This window comes from Zootermopsis nevadensis, unplaced genomic scaffold, assembly GCF_977971745.1.
Source record: "Zootermopsis nevadensis isolate Lab colony 2312 unplaced genomic scaffold, Znev_1.0 Znev_ptg000037l, whole genome shotgun sequence".
Classification (NCBI taxonomy): Eukaryota; Metazoa; Arthropoda; class Insecta; order Blattodea; family Termopsidae; genus Zootermopsis; species Zootermopsis nevadensis.
Window position 1 is genome coordinate 3,750,071 of NW_028259169.1, and position 22,520 is coordinate 3,772,590.

The 22,520-nt window shown below is 37.1% G+C and overlaps 1 protein-coding gene and 1 long non-coding RNA gene across 4 annotated transcripts in view; one reads left to right on the forward strand and one right to left on the reverse strand.

Annotated features, from left to right (window-relative positions):
* Nucleotides 1-22,520, forward strand: part of LOC147871839 (paired box protein Pax-2-like) — a 207,225-nt gene that overhangs the window by 170,826 nt on the left and 13,879 nt on the right. For 2 of the 3 annotated variants that reach the window (XM_087360009.1, XM_087360010.1), the window contains exon 6: nt 11,955-16,404. The exons of the other annotated variant lie outside the window; for it this stretch is intronic. In XM_087360009.1, the coding sequence (XP_087216135.1) occupies nt 11,955-12,024 (70 nt within the window). In that variant the 3' untranslated portion in view covers nt 12,025-16,404. Of the gene's footprint in view, nt 1-11,954; nt 16,405-22,520 lie in introns of those variants that run through there. 3 annotated transcript variants of the gene reach the window in all.
* LOC147871840 (uncharacterized) overlaps nt 1-22,520 on the reverse strand; it is a 137,643-nt gene that overhangs the window by 107,934 nt on the left and 7,189 nt on the right. The gene's annotated exons all lie outside the window — the stretch shown is intronic.

Here is a 22,520-nt window from a genome sequence, read left to right on the forward strand (position 1 = left end):
TGCTTGAATTGTCCTGTACTTACGATTCCGAGGGACCGATACTATATGTAGGATTTCGAAGATTTCTGTCTTCTGGGTTGTAGCGTTATGTAGTCTGGTAGAGGTTTATCAACGTTTAAGAGGTCCTTCCTGCCTCCATCATCTGGATTATGATACGATATTTGTTTTAGGAAACGTATTAGTGAGTTTCGTGTGTACGTATTTCGTCCGTCCCCAGTTTTGAACCAGAAACATCTATATTAATGATAGGAATGTAGTCGGATTTCTGAGACTCGATATGAACATCATGCCAGCAGATTACAACTCACTTTTATATCGAATAGTATCGATATGGCCGCAGTGAGAACGTTTGAAGTGAGAGCGAAATTAACTTTGTTGAACGTAAAACAGGCACGTCATTCGCGCGGCCCACTTCAATGACTTATGTGAACCGACTCTGTTTTCGAATTATGCACGATTAACGGCCATAAATGTTCAACTTCTAAGTTTAAAATTCATGTCAAATACTTTTGTACCGCAGTTTTATATTTGAGTTAAATAAACTATGAAATTTGTCTCAATAAGATTTACAATTGTGTGTGAACAAAAAGTATCTTGAAGATTTCAGTCTTCTGGGTTGTTGAGCTGTGTAGTCTGGTAGATGTTAACCAACGTTTCGGAGATCATACTGCCTCCATCATCAGGGCGATTGGTATGAAGATTTCTGTCTTCTGGGTTGTTGCGCTGTGTAGTCTGGTTGATGTTAACCAACGTTTCGGAGGTCATACTGCCTCCATCATCAGGGCGATTGGTATGAAGATTTCTGTCTTCTGGGTTGTTGCGCTGTATAGTCTGGTCGAATTTAACCAACGTTTCAGAGATCATACTGCCTCCATCATCTGAGTACGAAGATTTCTGTCTTCTGGGTTGTTGCGCTGTGTGGTCTGGTCGATGTTAACCAAAGTTTCAGAGGTCATACTCCTCCGTCATCAGGGCGATGAGTATGAAGATTTCTGTCTTCTGGGTTGTTACGCTGTGTTGTCTGGTCGATGTTTACCAACGTTTCAGAGGTCATACTGCCTCCGTCATCAGGGTGATGAATATCGCCCTGATGACGGAGGCAGTATGACCTCTGAAACGTTGGCTAACATCAACCAGCCTACACAGCGCAACAACCGAGAAGACGGAAATCTTCATACTCACCGCTGTGAGAACCTCAAGTGTTACAAAAACTATCTTAACCTAAATCTAAAAGATTGTGACGATAGTGCGTTATTTGAATAAAAAGTTTTTTGGATGTTTTCCATCGTATAATAATTCTGAAAGACGTTTCGGAGATGGGTGTCTATCTCCGTCTTCAGGTAATCTAATCTATTGGGCCCAATCGATAGAGGTAATCCCTAACTCGTTCAATTTTATTATCTTATTAGACGATGAAAAGCATCCAAAAACTTTTTATTTTAAAAACTATCTTAAGCTTAAGCTTAAAAGTAATAAAAGCAGGCGGTTATAATTTTCCTACCCGTTTGATGCCCTCGAAACGTCTTTTTAAGTGACTTTTAGTAGACACTGAGTTTGATATATCTGACTCGTGGTATGAAGTTGTGTATTAAGTTATTTATTTGTGAATTATATATTTTAAAATCAAGTATATTAAAATATTTCTACCAAAAATATCCAATGTTTTCACGTAAATATTCTGTGTAACGAAAAGTATAGTTTTTATTCCTTTTTATAACCAGTATTGTATGGTTATATCTGGGAGACGCTACGCGTTTGGTTTTGCTAAACTTTCATTTTTAAGTTGTAATTGCGTCGATGGCGCTCTGCAGGGTAATGACGTTTCTGTCTGCGGTTTGTGGTTTATGCGATACTGATCTATCTGCTATAGGAGAATCGTTGCTATTAGGCGACTCAATACTAGGGCGTTCTCATCAGAGGGAATACGTGAACATTCTCTTCTTCGTCTATCGTCACTGAGATCCGGGGAAGGAATTTTGGGCATGTTTGTTTATGTGGAAAATCAATAACCCCACCTCCCATCCCCGTTTTCTTGTTCAGAAAAGTCTGTTCTAGTTTACATACAACTCAAATTATCCCTCAAACATTGGATGGCTATACACGTTAGATACCACTGTCTCAAACAATGCTTTTGTTTTGCGTTGTATGATACTGGAACATAACAGCACGAATTTTATTTCCAAGTTTCAAAATTGGTGACTCAATTATACTCATTCCTTTTCATAACAATTTTACTTTTACGTAGTGCTACTTGACAGTGTACTCGTTAAATCCGGTACAGAGGAAATATAACTTCCTAATTCTACAAAAACCGTGTCGGTGAAGTAACTGTTAGGTCTACATCAGATGGAGAAATTGTCACTAATTTAATCTTTATTTATTTTATATATTTATTTAGTGTTCTGTCTGACGACAGGTCCATATGAACAGGATCCTTCCATCCTTTTCTCGGACTGGGACCTGTTCATATACGTTCTTGGCAGATTATCCAGAACTGGTTTGCCATTGCCTTCTTCTGTGTGTGAATGGAGTAATTGTTGAGATGCCACGGAGAAACCGGGGAAGCCCCCGGAGGAAAACTCCGTGTTGCCTAGACCACGGCCTTGCCCAACACAAGTTATAAATTCGGGCACCTCCGGGAATCGAACCCGAGACCCCAGGATTATAAGGCCAGCGTTCTAACCGCTAGACCGCCGTGGCACGGTTACTTTAATCTAAGAGAATATCATTATTGCAGATATGGAAGATGATGGAGGCAGCAAGGATCTTTAAAAGTTTGGTTAACTAACAGACTCCGCGGCCTTACGACCCATAATAGATCCGTCTTCGTATTCACCCCCGTGAGAAACTCAAATCCTACATAGTTATGTCATAGGCTTTTAATTTTTAGTAAAAGATACGCCACTACCTAATTAGAGAAAACTGCATTAAGATTTAAGACTTACTCTTAGTAATTTATTATAGAATAAACGAGAAGTGTCTCTGTAAACATTACATTTGTAAAGTAGGGTCTTGGAGCCGATGTGTGTGTTCTTGGAAGATAAATAACCTGCCTTTCCGGGAATTGATTTCGGGTCGTTCAGTTTAGTTATTACACTGACTGAAATGCTGTACTGAAAAAGAACACTTCGTGATTCCATCATTTCTGAGTTGCATATGATTTGGAAGAAATGCCAACTCTTAATAATCGAATCAACATTAAGCCAGTAACGATTACGTTTTGATTTTGATTTTTCGAGTTCAGAATTCGTTTCATCAAATGTAACCCAACAATTCGTCTGTAAATTCATTCAGTTACTTAATTGTCCATCGAGAGAATTTAAATTTATATTATGGAATTTATTTACAATAAATTGTTCTGTGCTGGGGATTTAAGTAACACATGTTTCCAGCAACTTTACTAGTCCTGAGGGAATTTATTTCGTATGCTACCTGTGCAGGGTGGATGGAGAAACCCTTGGGGAGGGGGGGATCAGTAATGTGTTTGTAAGTGACTTACATGGTGATGGGGTCTAATTGCTAGGGGTCGCACAGAGAATTTCTTAATTATAAAAGTGCAACAGCTTTTAACATTATTGTAATCGCATTGCTGTTTGACTTGTAACTTAATCTCTTTTAAATGGATGGAAATTTACCTACAGACCATCTGTACGCGTCCGAGTTGTGATGCTTATGCAGAGACAACTCTATCTTTCACTACATATTCCGATTTATTGGCAAATCTCCTTAAACCAGTGAAAGGGGCCATTGGTTACTACGGACATCTGTAGGTTCTTGTTACTTTTGAAACTACGTAAATATCGCTTATTCTTGATCGGATCCCAAACTTCCTCTGTAGTCCGTAGGTAATGTAGGTTTCCTTCTTTACTTTGATTCTATTTTTGTTATATGCCAAATAATAAATAATTTTAATATAATTTATAATGTATAATAATTTATGTGGTGGAACAGTAGTGATGTATATTATATCCGAGAAAGGAAATGGATTAACCTGTACTATTTTGATACTAAAGTCCGTATAGGTTACTCTACCCCTCTTTTATATCTTTCTTGGCGAAATATCTCAATATCGAAAGTAGCAACTGAATGGTTGTCATTCCTACGTCATGCTCGGGACGCGCTGTGTTCAGATTTAAAAACAGAGATCGGATCACTGAAGTTTTTCAAAAATCCTTTTAGATAGTACCAGACTAAAATCTTAAATTATGGCACTTCCTTTTATGTCCTTTCATATTTATTATTCATTAATCATGAAATCTTTCGACACTATATGATCTGAGCTACTGACAGCATCATTATATAATATATAAATAATAACATAATAAGTAACTTATATTTAATCCTAAAAATCGTAAGTACAAATTCAGTTTCTACCTTAAACAACACACATAATTCCCTGTTAAAAATCAGTTCTCTAAAACTGTGGGAAAATTGTAGTTACTTGTTCTGAATATCTTACGAAACACATAAATATATTCTGTCAAAATGGAGAGTTACTGAATGTTAAAGCAGGTGGTAAATATAGTTACTACTAAGCTTTGAAATACTTAACTCGCTAATTCTGCGTATCAGATTCCTGGTTGAGAGCTGATAATCGTTTAGTTAGGAAATTGTCCTCATATCGTGGAAGTTTCATTATCGTGTTCCTGAGTCAGCTGAGTCTAATCCACATACTCAGACCTGCTTTTGTAAGAACACCTTTGATGGCATTCTCCGTTTTACGTCATGTCTTCCAAGTTTTTCCCCTTCCATCCACCGCTTCGTTATCCCTCACTACATTTATATACACGACACAAGTGATTTGCATACCTTCGTACTTAAAACGCTGAAGCCACTGGGCTCACGTGCTCCCATAAACTGGTACATGACCCAGCGAATTATGCCGACTCAAAGGGAACACTGTTTGCTACACCCACGACAAAAATGCAAATCAAACGGATTCTTCTGAGACGGGCAAGGACTGATTTATTTTTGATGAATTCTTTTGGTCTGTTTTCGTGTCTGAATTATCGCTTAACTCTTTACAGGGTAGCAATAACCAGTGTATCACAATATTTGATTTAATTTGTTTGTTACAGTGAAAAGCGAATCTATTTTCTAAATCACATACCAAACAACAAACATGAACAAGATCCTAAGGCTTTAAACTTTCTACTTTCAAAATTTAATTGACGATCGTCATATCATGTATGCATCTGAAAATCCAGTCTTCGTCTGTTGGTTACGATATATTTGTTACAAATAAGCACTATTAAATCCCTGATTATACGACTTAAATTAGTTTTAAACGGGTAATAGTCCCTGAGTCGGGGTTGGGTTGAGGAGGGGTGAGGCGGTACGCCACTCGTTTACTCTTAATCCGGGATTAAATTAAACGAAATCTAGTTAATCAGTGTATGTTCCTCTTCAGACCCCCCACCCCACCCCTCCAAATCTGAACTCGAATCTTGCAAGGGGATGGGTATGATAGTGGATAAAATGGTCCTTCTAGAACCCAGTTTTTGTAAGTTTGGTTACAGTTTAAGAACGGCAATTTTTTTTCTTCACAGAGAATGCCTAATCTTGACTTTCCTTCCAAAATGATCCACCAGGTACTGGAATCTTTGCTTTAGGGTCGAACGTTTTTCCTTGTCGTCTTATTTAAAGAAATCCTCTCCTAAATATAAGGCGATAATATTGAAGTAACGCGTACCCTATCGAATTAGAATAAAAGTATGGCCTCAAATTATTGTTTGTATGGGAGAAAAGTACGTAGTTTTTATTGTAGAACGCATGAAGTACCTGACTACATTGCACACATCACATACATAACCATTATTATCCCATCTCTTCACCACTTTATGGGGTATGTACTTCTATGTACCCGAGACAGACCTTGTCCCTAAGGAACATAGGGCAGCAGCTATTTCCGGGATACATTTTGTTTTTAATATGTATTACATGTATTATATTATTTTATTTTACGACGGCGTCTTTCGAATTATGTATGAAGTTCCCAAAATTGCAGTTTTCTGAAGTTCCCTGACGTCGTGTTCGCCCGGGATGTTGGCCAAATCCATTATTATTTCATTATTATTATTATTATTACTGGTGGTTGCTGACAATTTGCTTTTAAATAATTTTTAGCCCGCTGAGTTAATATTTACAACTATTGGTTTAACTGCATTATATTTTCCATCATTCTTGACCGGTAATTTGCCAATAACGATAATAATAATGAACCAATGTGGGTTATACTAGTGTGTAAAATGGTGTTGTGAAAATCCAAAGTCTGCAATTTTCTATATTTTCATTGAATTACATCTGACGTATTTAAAACACCAAATTTTCTTTTCCACATTTTATGTTTATTGAGAGTGAAGTAATTCTTTCCTTGCCTTTGTGTACCAACTTTCATTATCTTCATGTAATTTCTTGTTAATTTGATTATTATTTAGTTGCATGTATTATATTTAAATAGTAATAGTGATGTTATGGAAAACAATTATGAGGCTTACTTGAATAGAAGAGTAATTACAGAACACAAATTTGTCAGACCAGGTATATAAATAAATAAAAAACAAATCAATTTATATCTACACCTTACTGACCTGGCTTTCGATTATGCAGACACACCCAGAGGGCCTAAACGTAAAATCATTAATGCATATGTGAACTTGACACAAAGAATTAAAACTTGTGTATAATGAAATAAGTGAAAAGTAAGCTAATTGTAACGTAATCCCACACGTCTTAATGCGTGAATTTGGATAAAATGTCTCACATTCTATACTCGATACAAGCATCAACTTAATACTAATACCATGACTAATGCCAATTTATAGTCTTACATTTTTACTAATCTTGTTTAAATGCAGAATTATTGTAGGCCTGGTTAAAGCCAATGTAAAACTGAAAAATTAAAGATGATACTAACGACGTAATGATAATTCCGAAAATGAAAATTACGGCCCCTTAAATCACTGATATTTAAAAGTAAATTATGGTCAGCCACAAACTTTATTTAATGTCATCTTTTATATTTGAGTCGTCAGTAAAGTTAACTGTTTATATTTGCTTACAGAAAATAACTCCGATACTCGATGAGTCTATAAATCTATACGTTCTTGTTACATCAAGAGTTTGTGCGTTTGGTAGGAAACTCCCTCCCGTACCTTGGACGATGTTTTGTCTGATACAGCTGTCGTGATCTCTCTCTCCAGTCAGAAAACTGGCCCGCTAATATAAACTTGAAAGCCACTGTGCAGGGAATCCCCCAGTCTGTCGACGTCAGACTCTCAAGGCTTTTAAGGGTTGTCACATGTAATGAGTTCCTTTCTGGCACTTAAGTTTTGCAGAGAGCACTTTGATTTCAGCCACAATCCCTATATAAAGTAATAACTACCCCTCCCTCCCCACCTGCCACTCAGTTCTACCAAAATTTTACATGTCGGCGAATAAGTAATTAAAAAGATTCATTAGTCCAAATTTGGAACTCAAATTAGTATCATTAAAAGTTTTTGGTTTCGAATTGATGGAGTGGGAACGCCTATAGTGAAACTTCTCTTCAATTTGTATTCTTGAGGCCAGTTGTGACGTGATGGATACAGATGAATGTTTAATGAAGCACTTTCTCTTACGTATGTCGTGCTAGGTTTGTTTTAGATAATTTTTACGCAGAGAAGATGCTCTTACAAGTATTAAAAACAGCCACAAGATTTTATAACGCATCTTATGTGCTCGGAGCTGTGATAGTTTAGTACTACTGAGTGGGTTAGACGGTCGGAGCCGATTTCTAAGAGTGGCTGTCTCTCTGGCACCGTCCATTGGACATAAAGACGAAGCCTCGAGCTGAAAGGTGACCACATCCATCTAATTTCAAAAACAGGAACATGTGGAGTATTACCTCCGCTCCTCCCATACGCCTTTCTGTTGTATTTCATAAACTAACGGAGTAACTTAAACCTTAAATATTTTTTTTTATTCGAAAGACTTAAAGTTCAAATCTTGGTCCAGAGACCGGTTATTCGGACTAATGTTTGTCTTAGGTTTTCTCAGGCGCTCCAGAGAAATACCGGAACAGTACTTTAATTTAAACCGTGACTCCGCATTTCATGTATTTTCTAACGCATTCCTCAGTCATCGTGTAAGTTAATGATGATGTCGTTAAATAAACAATAAGCCAAACGCAATTATTAAAAGTTGTTAATACGAAATGTTCATTGCAGAGAAATTGGGTCACTGTAATATGTACCTCTTTTAAGATTTCTTTTTAGTTTTGAGAATTATAAAAACTTTCTTCGTACGTTCAATGTGAGTTACATTCGTTTGATTTTAAGTTTAACCCGCAGTTCTGACTATTGCCTGCTGTTACAACTGACACATAATTATTTAATTTAGATAGCGCACTAAACATTGAGCGTGTAGAGAGCTGATTTTTCGTGAATAAAAATAAAAATTAGTTAATTTATTTTTCTGTAAAATCAAGAATGCATGAATTGCAGGGATGCACATAAAATGCGTACTCAGTTGGTAATTAAGGGAAGGGTAATTCACATTTGTCTTTTTCAATGTTCGTGTCAATTTAATCTAGATTATACACATATTACGGTTAATTACAAATGTTTTAAAGTTCTTGTAGAAGCCTAAATTTGAGATGTCTGGCTGGAACGTATTGGATTAGTCCACTGTACCTGAGTTTCGGTCTGATTCGTTTTCTGTGGCGTGATCATGGCCCACCGCTGTTTAAAGCGTCTTTGAACGAGAGAAAATAGAAACTTTACTGACTGTTTCAGAAATAATCCACTTAATTTCCCTACACGCAATTCTATATCCGTATAGTCTGATTTTCGGAAATAAAGTTGTGTTTTAAATAGAAATAAATACAAAAAAAATATTTAATAGGTACGTCAGAGTCATTATTTCATTTTATTCTTTTGTAGAGCCAGATATTCTGTATCTAATCATCGCGAAGTGGTTACTGTTTTTACTCAAGATCAGAGTGTGCTTATTGTTGTCAGAATGGGTCGCGCGATATGAAAGCCGAGACAGGCGAGTTTATTAGTGGAGGGGAAAGGGGGGGAAGGTCGCACGGCCTCAGCTGCGGTGACTCACCGATCTGAACACAGCCAGAACTACAAAAGCAACTGTTGCTGACACCCGTCTAGCGCGTGATTCGGACGAGTCCATCTCATACGACCAAAAACAAGTCCTTTGCGCAAGCTAATCTTCGAATTTCATCTAGATACTACATGAAATAACGTGCTTGTTTTTATGAACGACAAACCTCAACTCTGCTACTGATGTCTTCCATAACACTTGGTGTCATATGTCTTTTTTGGCAAGAAAAGTGTCAAACTCAGATGATCGTAATGTACTTTGTTTCATCAAATTTAATGACGTCTGATGTCCATAATAATAAACGTTTTCTGTTAGTCGTGACGAATAATTGGTTGTCAGCTTACTGGCTTGTACTAATATGCTATTGTAGAAACAGAAATTTTCGCTACGTGTTTTTTGCACAAGAATCACATTTAGTTTAAAATGTGGTAAGTCAACTTTTTCTGACTTGCCTTGTTCTGCTACGCATGTATTTCAGATATGATTCAGCACACGCGGTGGGATAATTTATTTGGTCACAAGAAGCTAACCTTGACAGGATATGCGTTCTTTGTTGATTTAACAGCCTTTGCACCACTTTGGAGATTTAGGCGAAGGTGGAAGGATAATACTAAAATGTAATCTCAAATAAACTTGGTGTGATTGCGTTGATTGTTTGAAATACCCAGATACTGTCCAGTGGTGGGTTTTTTGAAGTCGGTTAGGTTAGGTTAGGTTAGGTTCACACAAAAGGAAGAATCATCCTTTCAAATTGTGGTGTAATGACAATGTGGAAATTGTTGAGTATTATGGAGCCCTTCCCAAAAAGGAAATTATTGATAAGAAAAATCAAAAGAGTAAATTAGATTTTTACAAATTTTGTTTTCACTAAATTAAATAAGCTCAAAGGGAAGGGCATTGATACTTTTACGTTTACCGACAATGTAATCTATTCACTTACATAATCTAACTACTGTAATTTCTGTTAACACTAACTCAGTTGCAAGCACAGTACAGTACAACCCCTCTATAACGCGGTTCCGGATATAACGCGGGTACCTCATGTCCCCCCATAGTACAGCAAAAAGGAAAAATGTGCATCAATTATCCTTCACACACAACTCAAAATTATATTAAAATGCAAGTCAAATTAATTATTTATTACTTTTTCCGTAAAAATCAATCGTAACTCTTAAATGGCGATAGTCTATCAATACAGTACGTCCAGTACTTGAACCGATTTTTCTGATGCACTCCCTTAATAACGCGGTTTCTCTATAGCGCGGGTTTACCCCTGTCCCCCGCGACCCACGTTATAGTGCGATTGTACTGTACTAGCAATACGTACTGTAGTCCAGTGAAGGGTTCAAAGTCTCACACCTTCAAACATAAGCCAACCCTCAGGTAGAAGACATTCAGTCAGAAATTCAAAACAAGAAAATATTAACTGTAAACATTTCCCATAAAAGCATTGAAGCTAAGTGCATGCACGAACCTGTCCAGCTTACAACAGAAGGGGTGACCAAGTTCCAGGATATAGGGGTGTCCAGGATATAGGGTATTGTGGACATGTAAAATTGTGTGGCCTTGTAATCCTGGGGGTCTCGGGTTCGAATTTATAACTTGTGTTGGGCAAGGCCGTGGTCTAGGCAACACGGAGTTTTCCTCCGTGGCATCCCAACAATTACTCCATTCACACACAGAAGAAGGCAATGGCAAACCACTTCTGGATCATCTGCCAAGAACGTATATGAACAGGTCCCAGTCCGAGAAATGGATGGAAGGATCCTGTTCATATGGACCTGTCGTCAGACAGAACACTAAATAATAATAAGATGAGGTGGTCTAGCGGTTAGAACGCTGGCCTTGTAATCCTGGGGTCTCGGGTTCGATTCCCGGCGGTGTCCGAATTTATAACTTGTGTTGGGCAAGGCCGAGGTCTAGGCAACACGGAGTTTTCCTCCGGGGGCTTCCCCGGTTTCTCTGTGGCATCCCATTCACACACAGAAGAAGGCAATGGCAAACCACTTCTGGATCATCTGCCAAGAACGTATATGAACAGGTCCCAGTCCGAGAAAAGGATGGAAGGATCCTGTTCATATGGACCTGTCGTCAGACAGAACACTAAATAATAATAATATAGAGGGGTGTCCAGGATATAGGGGTGTCCAACTAGAGGGGTTTTACTGTATTAGTGTTGGAAAGTAATGGAAAATGAAGTACACGAGATATATAGAACACAAGAAGTACATACAAATTGTTGGTCGAAACGTCTGAAGGGAAGTGACCACTTGGGAGTCTTGGCCAGATAATGTTAAAAAGGATCTTAGAGAAGTAAAATTTGAAGGTGAGACCTGGATGTAAGTTGATCGGGATAGAATCCAGTTGCGCGCTTTTGTTAACACGGGAGGAAATTTAAAACCATCGGCACTAGCTGAGTGATCGTCCACACACAACGGAGAAATAATCGCCACTGGACAGGAAGACGGCGTGTTGCTCAGATTTGATTCCGATCAGAGAAATCCATCGTTCTCACTTTAATCGAACCCCTGTCGTCCGGCCTCTACCCATAATATTATTAGTTGAGCCATCCGAGAATTGGTGTTGTGATTTTTAACTATTAATCGTGGTTTTCTGGGTTAACCACCAACGAGTCCACACGGCGTCACAACTTATAATGACTTGAATGGATTATCACAAATAGCCCGTAGATATGGATGTATCAGTCAACAACATCTTTTCTCGTGTGTGTTTATGAAACGGCAGTTTCAACACCTGCAAGGTCCCCTGTAACTTTCGTGAATCTGGGGCACTTCTTTTCCGTTCTGTGAATTATTGGCCCTCTGATAGCATTCTCTTAACTTTGCTTGATTCAGATTTCAGGTTCTCACGGCGGGCGAGTATGAAGGTGACTGTTCTTCGAGGTTGCGCCCAAACGGATTTTAAATCCAGAGAAGACAAACGAACTGTAATTGGCCGCGGCGGCCGGTCATGTGCTCAGATACGATCACAGGAACACTTTGCCGGGTTCGGTCCTACATCTTTAAAGTTATTTTTCAGCTATGTTTCTGATTAAATTAAACATTTTTAAAACTGAAACAAGGTATTCTGTCAAAATAAATGGACCTCAGAGGCTTTATATCTTTTGCAAACCCCCCAAAAAGTAATTAGTTGAACTTAGGTTAGGAATTGTATGGAATTTGATATTTCAAAAGAAAGTTGCTACTAACTGAAGAATCTCGGCACAGAAAGCTTCAAAGACTGAATATAAACCCTCACTTACAATTTTGTTTGTGAAATAACGCCATATTCCTTTCAAAATATTATGGTTGAAAGATGGAGGTTCAAAGCGTCTCTCCGACCGGAGTGGAGGATTTGAGACACTGCACAGTGACGTATGATATAAAAGTGATAATATGTTATTCTGCCTGAATATAATAGCACACTGATGAGTAGAGAATATAACAAGCTAGTTTGTTCTGTACAGTGCCACGGTCTTTTGTCTGGTACTCGGTCCTGCTAACTGATGAAATACAATTGAACCCAAATGAAACAAGATAATTATCACCGTTTCCTTCACATTAACATTTTAATCGGTTTTCTGCTTCCAATACCATCTTTATATTCATTTCATTTTCCTTCGTCTTTATAGCTTACATTTTCGTCCTGGTTAATAATAATAATAATAAAAATTAAATTATTTTATTAGAGTCACTGATGATACAAAAGAACACGTGACACTCAAATTATAATAAATATATGTAAATACATTTAAAAAATGAACTAAATGCACAGCAGTCAATACAAAGACTTGTATCGAAAAAAATAACCTCAAAGGAGACAGGTTTTGTTAAAAATATCCCAAAAAATTGCAGATATAATTTGCATCTATGATTAATCTACTTTAAGGACCGTGTATTAGCGCACTGGTCTCCATTTGAATACATTATTATGTTACACGCCTCTGAGAAGGTATTTTAAAACAAACTTCTTACGAAATAAACCAGAAAACGAAATGTTAAGCAAATATCTCGTGATATTCGTTTCCTTTAAAACCGCTTCCATTTAATGAGTGATTCAGTATCGCCTTTCAAAGATTGTAGGATATATTTGTATGGAAATAAACAAATAAAAAAATTCAAATTAGTTGCGTATTGATCCGGAAACGACTCTATTTTGATCCATATATTTTTTTTAAAATTAATAAGTGTTGCAAAATTCTTGGATCGTCCAGACCGTGCATGTACATAAAAATTAACTTTACTGTAACTTTCTTCTGCACAATGGTAAGCATTTCTACCATCGTCGTCATTGTACATTATTATGAATAGAAACACTTTATTTATGTTAAATTCTGCAAGTAATTAATACTGCAGTAACGTAAATCCGTATCTGAGCCGAGTACCAATGTAAAGTTTCTATTTTGTAGTAGGGGCCTTTGAAGTTCTAAAGATACGTATTGCACTTAATAAAAATGGAAGAAGTTTACACTTTATTTATTATATGACAAGGAAAGCAGACGAATAAACACACATGTAATAGCAGCTGATGTTAAAATAACTTCTAGGTAACAGGCAGTTGGGAAATCTATCAGCATAAATCCTTTCTACTTAAGATGAATTCTTGGCATCTTTAAGGCTTTGACCGGGATGTTCTTTTGTTAAATCTTATGTGGTACCGCCTGATTCGACTTCTAATGGTTAAGTGAAGTGTTTTCTTCGCGGTACGGTCTGGATTCGTAAATATTATGAAGACGAGCTTCGGCTTCAAAGGGTTAACCAGCTGATTTTCGTAATGGTGAGGTGAAGTGTTTTCTTCGCGGTACGGTCTGGATTCGTAAATAATATTCAGACGATCTTCGGCTTCAAAGGGTTAATAAGGATAATATGCGCATTCCTTGTTTTATGTAGTTCATTTTGCAAGCAGGTAACATAGAAACACTCTCCTTTACTTTAATGTATAAACGAAGGAACTTAACACCTAGAATCATACGTACGTCATCTGAAATAACAACAAATCACAGATTAATATTTTACCACGGCAGATAAGTACCATGCTGACCAAGAAATTTCCAATCCGGAATCTTTCAGCACGTTCTACTTGTAAACATCAAGTTTGTCTAACTCATTATAGTTTTTTATGGACCAGTATGTATTTAAATTATTTACATGCTTATGATATAAAACGTAGCCTCACGCTGTACATAGACAATATAGCAAGAATTATAAAGTAACGATTTATTTATCTTAAGGATTTATTCGTTCACACAATGGCCAGTAGTGTGCGCTTTTTACACGCTAAAGTTTTCGTTCCATTATAATATTGAGTTTCTATGCCAAGAAATTTTTTCAAAAATGTGTGATTGTGTTCATAATTCATATTCATGACATTTCACATAAAATAAAAGCCAATTGAATAAAAATTTCCTTGGATATTATCCATCGTCTAGTAAATATAAAACGTAAAACGACGTTTCGGAGATGGGACTCTTATCTCGGTCTTCAGATTCCTACACAGTTGGGCCCAAATATTAGTAGCGGAAGGAGTAATTGACACAAACATGACAGGAAACAATAACAGCCAATTACGTCAGATTCAGTGACGTTGCTACACGTATGATTTTTGTGACACATTTGAGTCATGACTTCTGAGCAGAGATGCAATTGATAACAAGCGACATTCAGGTATAATAACCGGAAGAATAACCACGTAACTCACACTTGACGTCTCTAGCACACAGCTAACAAAACGAAGCACACAACTTGAAAAGGAAGCTGCTGAGACTGAACTTGATTAAGTTTCTTCAGTAGCCCAAATTCGGCAACCTTAATAAAATAATTACACTTTAACATATGTGCTCTCGCTTGACGGTATCAGAGAAACAAGATTAGGAAATCAGATACTGGCGTCACTTTAGCTGTTGAAATTATATTCACGTAATCAGCTGTTTTGTATTAAGTCCCCCTTTAACAGCAACACTGAGAAAGGAAAATTTTGCATACCGGTAGCCCCTATACCAACTCAATATTTGCTCTCCAAGTTAATGGCTTCTGGAATCTGAAGCCACAATCTTGAAAAAAAAAAAGAATAAGAAAAAGTTTCAAGGAAATCATATGATCAAATTCCGGAACCGATTCTCCTGGATAATTAAATTATGCTATTCGGTTGTAGTCGTCCGAACCCACGGTCGATGAGATTTATTTATTTAAATCATCTTATTCATCTTAGTATATTAATCCAATATATATTATTTATTATTTCAGTCTATACACAAACTTAATTTTAATTTTAAATGTTGTTGTTAAAATTAAAATTTAAAATTTAGCGCTTTTCATCGTTATTTCGATGTTACATTTCAGCGCTTATTATTTTACGACATGTTTCGACGCTATTGAAAAAAAAAGCGATGAAATGTAACATCGAAATAACGATGAAAAGCGCTAAATTTTAAATTTTAATTTTAATTTTAACAACAACATTTAAAATTAAAATTAAGTTTGTGTATAGACTGAAATAATAAATAATATATATTGGATTAATATACTAAGATGACGCATCAAAACTACAAATATTAATCCAAGTTTAACGAAATATTGTCAAATAGATATAAAGTTATTTCATTGTATGTTATTCATAAGTTAATTGATTTATTGGCGACATGTTATTGGAAACATGCCCCTGTAGCACGTCTGTTTGTGAGGAGAAAAGAAGCTACCTTAATGAAGGCCTCTTTTGTTCAATTGTCTAGAAGTGCTACCTACTTTGTGTACCGTTTTGCTTAATAGCTAAGCCCTACTGTTAAATCTTAAGATGAAACACGTCGGATGGCACAGCCTACTACCTAAAAGTGCTCTTTTGTCAAATCTTCAGGCAGGGCAAAGTAATAATAATAATAATAACCTGTAATAACGGGGTTGACACAGATGGCCTATGAGACTCCTTGTTACAAAATTTAGGTGTGGGTACCAAAATTAGGGGATCCAATCAAAAGCAAGGATGTGCTGTAGGTACCCCTGGTTTTGGAGAGCCGATGGTCTTCTTCGTGTGTGCAGACTTTTCTAGGCTCTTCCCTTTTGGACATCAAGTAAGTCGGTAGCAAATTGCTCAGCCACAATCCCGCCTTTATATTGGAAATTATGCTAAATTCTACAACTATCGAAAATTATAACAAATTTGATAAAATATATTTGAACTGCATACATCGGCAGAGGCGAGGTGGAGAAGTGTTCTTGTGTGATTTAGTAAGTAATATATACAGTGTAAACATTTGTGTACGGTTTAATTTCAATTTATAACAATAAATCTGGGCTTGTTAATAACCTACAATTGTGTCATAAGTCCGGGCGTCCACTGAGTTATTGTGAGTCCGGCCGTTACACTAACCTGAGTGTACAGACGGCGTGTTCTTCTTCTTACAAGTTAAAAATGGCTTAAATAATAGCCACATTTCATTTCGGAGTGAAGTTTTGGCTAGTAAAACCCTAATTAATACCACACAAAAGATTGCACTACAATGTAATGTGATCTTGGGACGGAGTTTTATAATTTGTACAATCTTCATTAAAATTATTAGCATGAACTCTTTTTTTAAAAAAAATATATGGGTGGTCAGATAAAGGGAGAATATTTAAGAAAATACGAGGAAAAATATTGGAGGTTGTGTGTGAGAAAAGTATACGATTATTAGCTCAGTGCATGCAGTAAATTAATGAACACGACCAAATGGTGAGATCTGAAGTTCTTACGACGACGAGTCGATGGTTGTGTTTCGAGATATTCCATCATGTAGTCTGGTAGATGGACCACCCAACCGCGCCAACGGTCATTATACGTCTGTTTGTGTTTTATCGGGTTTCTGTAGGACCCTATTATCAAAGCATCGAAACGTGCATATTGAGAGCAAAGTTGCTTACGTATGAAATCGGCCGAACGAGCTAACGCCCAGCTTCGGCAACACACACGTATTCAAAATGTTCATATTTCAGTGCCAAAAGAAGTGATGGCCTGCCCGCGAACAAATAAATGTTCTCACATGTGAAAAAATACAAATTCTGGCCCCTCGGTGTGAATGTCGTTTCAAAAATACGTCTGGGATTCCACATCCAGTGTCTTTCACCAAAGACACGATTGGTATCTCACAGTGAACATTTACGAATTCAGAACTAGGTGTAAGGATAAGTATTTACAAGAAACATTTTACAGAAGTGATAATCGACTTTTAAACACAGGGCATAAGCGACTACGTTTGACTTCTGAAACTCATTAACTTCTCTCCATAGTACATGATAGTCTTCTTCAAAACTGTGTTAGTAATGAACTGTCTGTAACCAAGGATCATAGCGTTCATTATAGTGCTCACAAAATGTCTAAAATCAATTATAGTCTAAGTAAATTTAATTCACCGAGTTTAATATTCATTTTGATATTAACCACACAATTATACACACATAAATGACGTTTTCTAAAAAGAGTTACATGAGACAGTTTTGCATTAATTCCATATTTCCCCAAGCGTGCTATACCGTCTTGTTAGAATTATCCTTATTGAAACTCCTGTCATAAATGGACCGAAAGATAAACGGACGATTCAATAACGAAAATCCCACATCCCTGTCAAGTAAAAATTCATGCCACTCGACGCTACAAGCAACTGCAATGTAGTGGAAGGCTGGAAACGAACTTCGTGCTATAAACTTCATTCAATGACTGCGAACAATGAACTGGAAAGGAAGTGACATGTTCAGATTTCGCATGGAGATACTGAATAAAAACACGAACCCCATCGGACATGACAGCTGATAGCCCAGCCTAAATCCAAACAAGATACCTCCAAGAACACACCAGTCCCCAGGGTCTTCGTGCGAAGTTTGTGAAGACTTCAGTTCAATGCGAAGAGAGCCCACAACCCAGTGCCAGGGAATAGGCCAACGTTACAAGGAGAACAAACGCGGAACTACTTCTAATCTCATCAACTTGCTTTCATCTGACAGAACGAGCAACGGGGCTTGTCTACTCGTAATCAAATTTAGGGTCCCGCAAACAGGTCGGGAATTTCTTCGGAGGATGAGCGACAATACGACGTGAGGCTGTAGATTTAGTTGGATGGAATCCAGTGGCAGGCTAGTGTTAGCACGGTAATGAACATTGCATAACCAGCTGCGCGACTACTAGCTTCTGATCACGGGGTGGTTGAATGGGATGTAACTTAGATGTGTAAGATGTTTGTCGGGCTAAACACTCCCATTCATGACGACCGGAGCGTGCTTGTAGCAGGCCTACAAACCGTTTACTAGACAATTTCTTCGCGCCTGTCCTCGAGAGTAAGGACCATGGTCGGAGGAGAGGTCAGCCCCATACCTACTTTGCTCTTCTTGTTTAACATATCGGAGGAATATTTCTGTGGCTGTTTGTTTGTTTGTCATCAGTCTTTCGACTGGTTTAATATGGTCCTCCATTAACGCCTATCTTGCGCTAATCTCTTTATTTCCACAAATGTTTTACAGCCCACATCCTCAAAAATTCCAATCTTTGTCTCCCCTTTAACTGTTCCTTCCATTACCAAAGTAACCAATCCTGGGTGCCTCAGAATGTGTCCCACAATCCTATTTCTTCTTCACGTAAGATTTGGAATATTTATAACACACACAAAACATTATTTTAATGAAACTTTACTGCATACACTCTAGGCTAACATGCCCCCACGACACTGTTCCCATGAATGGGTCTGCTGTACGTACACCTGTCTTTTCCGCTTATATAAAATTGTCGTAGGTTACGTAATGACACCGTTTCAATTGCACTGGTCCACTCTCGAATAAAATTGAAAAATGGTTATGAATGGTGAGTGCTGAAATTTGAAAGGAGGTGATTATGATATATCGAACGATATGCATTCGACTAGTGATACTGAGAAAAGTAAGAAAGAATCTTAGGACAGACGTGATCTACATTCGGACCTGTTCTCACGAAATATGAGTTTAGAGGGTTACAGCTCTACCAACCTTATCGGTAAATTTCAATATGAAAGAATGCTTGAACTTTTGAGAAACCAAACGGAAGTTAAATTGTAGTGAACGTTAACCTCCAGTTACGATCACCATAAAATAGACACCAGAGTACTTAAAAGATGTATTTGATACATTATTTTATTTCGACTTCTCAGAACAGCCGAAAGGCCGACGTCAGCGGGATTTAACTAAATATTTCATTATGATGCCAAGAACTACTTCAGCGCTACCTCCATTTATATTTTACCTTTTACATTCATATACACGATTCCGCTCTGTGGGAGAGAAAAAATGTACTCGTGAGAACATTTTTATGGTCACCCATGGGTCAAATTATATAAAAAGTTCTGCTGAAAAGTTGTTATAAAAAGGACTGAGAGCCTTTCAGTATTTCATTTTGAGTGAACAAGTGGGAGAAACAGAGCGTCAACAGGAGAACATAGAACACGTGATAATGCAGAGTTTAATAATGCGTACTCTTGTCCAAATATTAAGTTAGTTCGGGAAAATGCAATGAGTAGGACATTTACCACTTACAGACAATACGCATATAAAATTTTCAATGGAAAACCTCGAGGGAAGACACTTCTATTGATATGTAAGTATAAACGAGTAGAATTCAATGGCGGGCGAGTGTGTACACTGATGACAGGCCTAAAAATAATTTGTAAAGAGATCTGCACGCAAAGATGTACAATTTTGTTACACTGTTGGTTGCAACAAATTTACTATATTAATATATATAACTATGGCGGCATATATAATACATTAATGGCAAATCATTAATTCAGATTTAAGGACCTTAATTTCATACGTACATTAATAAATTAAATATGTATATTATTTGGGCGATAAAATCAAGTAACATCAGATCGGAGGGACACGGAGGATACAGAAGGAAAGATGAGGATGACGCCAACGGAATATTAGAACATTTATGAAATCCAGCAGTTAATGGGCTGATAATATTAAAAGTAATCTTAAAGACAAAGGAAACAAGGATGTGGACTCGCTCATGGCAGAACCTATGCCGGCTTTTGTGAACACGGTAATTAAATATCGAGTTCCATAAAATCCTGGGTATTTCTTCACGATCTAAAAATATGTTTACCAAAAAATATATATATATTTGCCATCGAAAAACACAATAGGAAACAATCAAAATCCTGCATTCGCTGATTATGAAAAGTTTGGGATGTTATCACCTGTAAACAAATCTAAACTAATTGTGGCAGCCCGAAACAGAACACAAAATGTTTCGACAGCCACAAACAAGGAATGAATTTATCGAAAAAATATGCCTGTCTTTGTCGTCCATACGAAAGAAATTCGAAGAAAAATAAGGTTACATAATTCTACATTCATAAACATTTACTAAATTTAGATCTTTAGTTGCCACAAATAAGGTAGGGGAGAAGATGACAGAAGAGGGTAGGTATCATCTGCTCCCTCACTGAACGACACGTAAGTGGGTACAAATTATTACTGAGCTCTGTTTATGTATTAACGCTACACCGAAGCAGGAGTACCATAGACCTACTGTCGCTGAACATTTAACAATAAAATAGTATTAATTTATAAAGTGAGACTTGCATAGCGCAACACGTTGTTACCAACTTTACGAACAAAGCATGCTTCACAAAAACATGAATGTTTAAATGTTCAGAAGTTCCAGATCCACAGTTCGACATTTCAGTTGAATGCTAATGGAATCGAATTTATTAACTTGCAGTCAGCTTTTTTGTAAAGTAAAATTTCAATTAAAACTGCGCACGAAAGCAATTCATGTTTTATGTAAAACAAGTATGTGTTATTAAAAGTATACTGAATATTATCAGTGCTCACTGAATGACAATTTGCGTATCCCGCATTGTATCAGGACTCACATTCCTAACTATTCTCAGAAAAAATATTTACTACATATGAAATCATAAGTTCTATGCGTGTTTTGTTACAGACAGCTTCCAGACACGGTCTTCCCGATTTAACCATGGCAAACACACCACAGAATTACTTTTCGAAAATCTTTTACAAAATTAATTAACCTGCTATCGATTCTTGGTAGACCTGATAGTGTACTTAAAACACTACTAAATTTAATTCAAAGACAGCTTTCAAGAAGCTGTAAATTGTAACTGGAAACCGATGTAAACAAATTACGGTAATGGGATATTGCACTGCGAAGTCTCTCGTAGTAGCCAACACAAAATTCCATATATGTTACTGCCTCTATCATCAGGGCAATGATGATTGAAGGAGTACACACCTCTGAAACGTCAGTAAACACCTACCAGACTACACAGCACAACATCATTCTCGCTGCCGTGAGAACCTGAAAGCTCATCTGTAATGCGTATTCTTTTATTTAATCTGATGGACACGCCATACACCAGCCATCTCAACCGAAATACCACAGAAAATTACAGATGAATATCCGAACAGGATTCAAATCCTCAATATTTGTTTCAAGTAGTCCAGGAACACAGACCCGGAGGTCAGGTTAACGTTTATTGAAAATGAAATAGAAGTTGTGTTTAGGCATGAGAGAAGCACCTCCACCCCCACCCCCCATATACCAATGTTTTTAAAAATTACTTTCAGAACCTACGTACATCTTTCCGTTCCAATTATGTCCACAGAAACCTCACACAATGAGTAATCCCAGTATTATCCATACTTTTTTAAGCTTGATCGCAAAGCTGCATTCCAACTTTTGTGAGGGATGTCGGGGATGGACTATCGATTTGGAGGCTTACGTTCTCACAGCCTGTAATCTACGTAAGTGAAACGTCTCTTCTTCAAATACAGAAGCAAGTAATCCGGCTAGTAACCAAAGCCCATTCAGATCCAGCTTGGCAGTGTCATTATATGAGCATTACAATCCCGTAAATACGGAATGTTTTTAAAAGAACATTCCGCTCACAACAATACAGGTACTTCCATTACAACATAGACCAAATATTTTTGAAAAAGAGGTTTACGCCTACTTGGTTCTATTTTTCGTGATAATGTTTCGGTGCCGAGTAAAAAATACATTTTTCACATAAATGCGTTAGTTTTAAAGTTACGTCCATCCAGCTCAAATAAAAACACGGTGTCATTTTATTAATGAAACAACGTGAATTATTACCTCGCAGAACGTAAAATAAGAGACCACACAGCCTACAGACGCGACTGAAACAGCCTATGTACCTTGCGGACCGCAAAATCTTTTTTTTAACGAAACTTCGAACACAGAATGACAATTTTCCTTTGTGTTTCCTTCAACACTCACTGTACAATATACTGCAGGCCATTACTAAGCTGGTCTCTTAACTAGCCTCTATCTATAAACAAGTTTAAACCAATTTAACATTACTTGAACGATACGAGCTTTACGTAAAGTGGGAAATCCACAATTCAATTACATATCAATTTAATCTACATACCTTAATT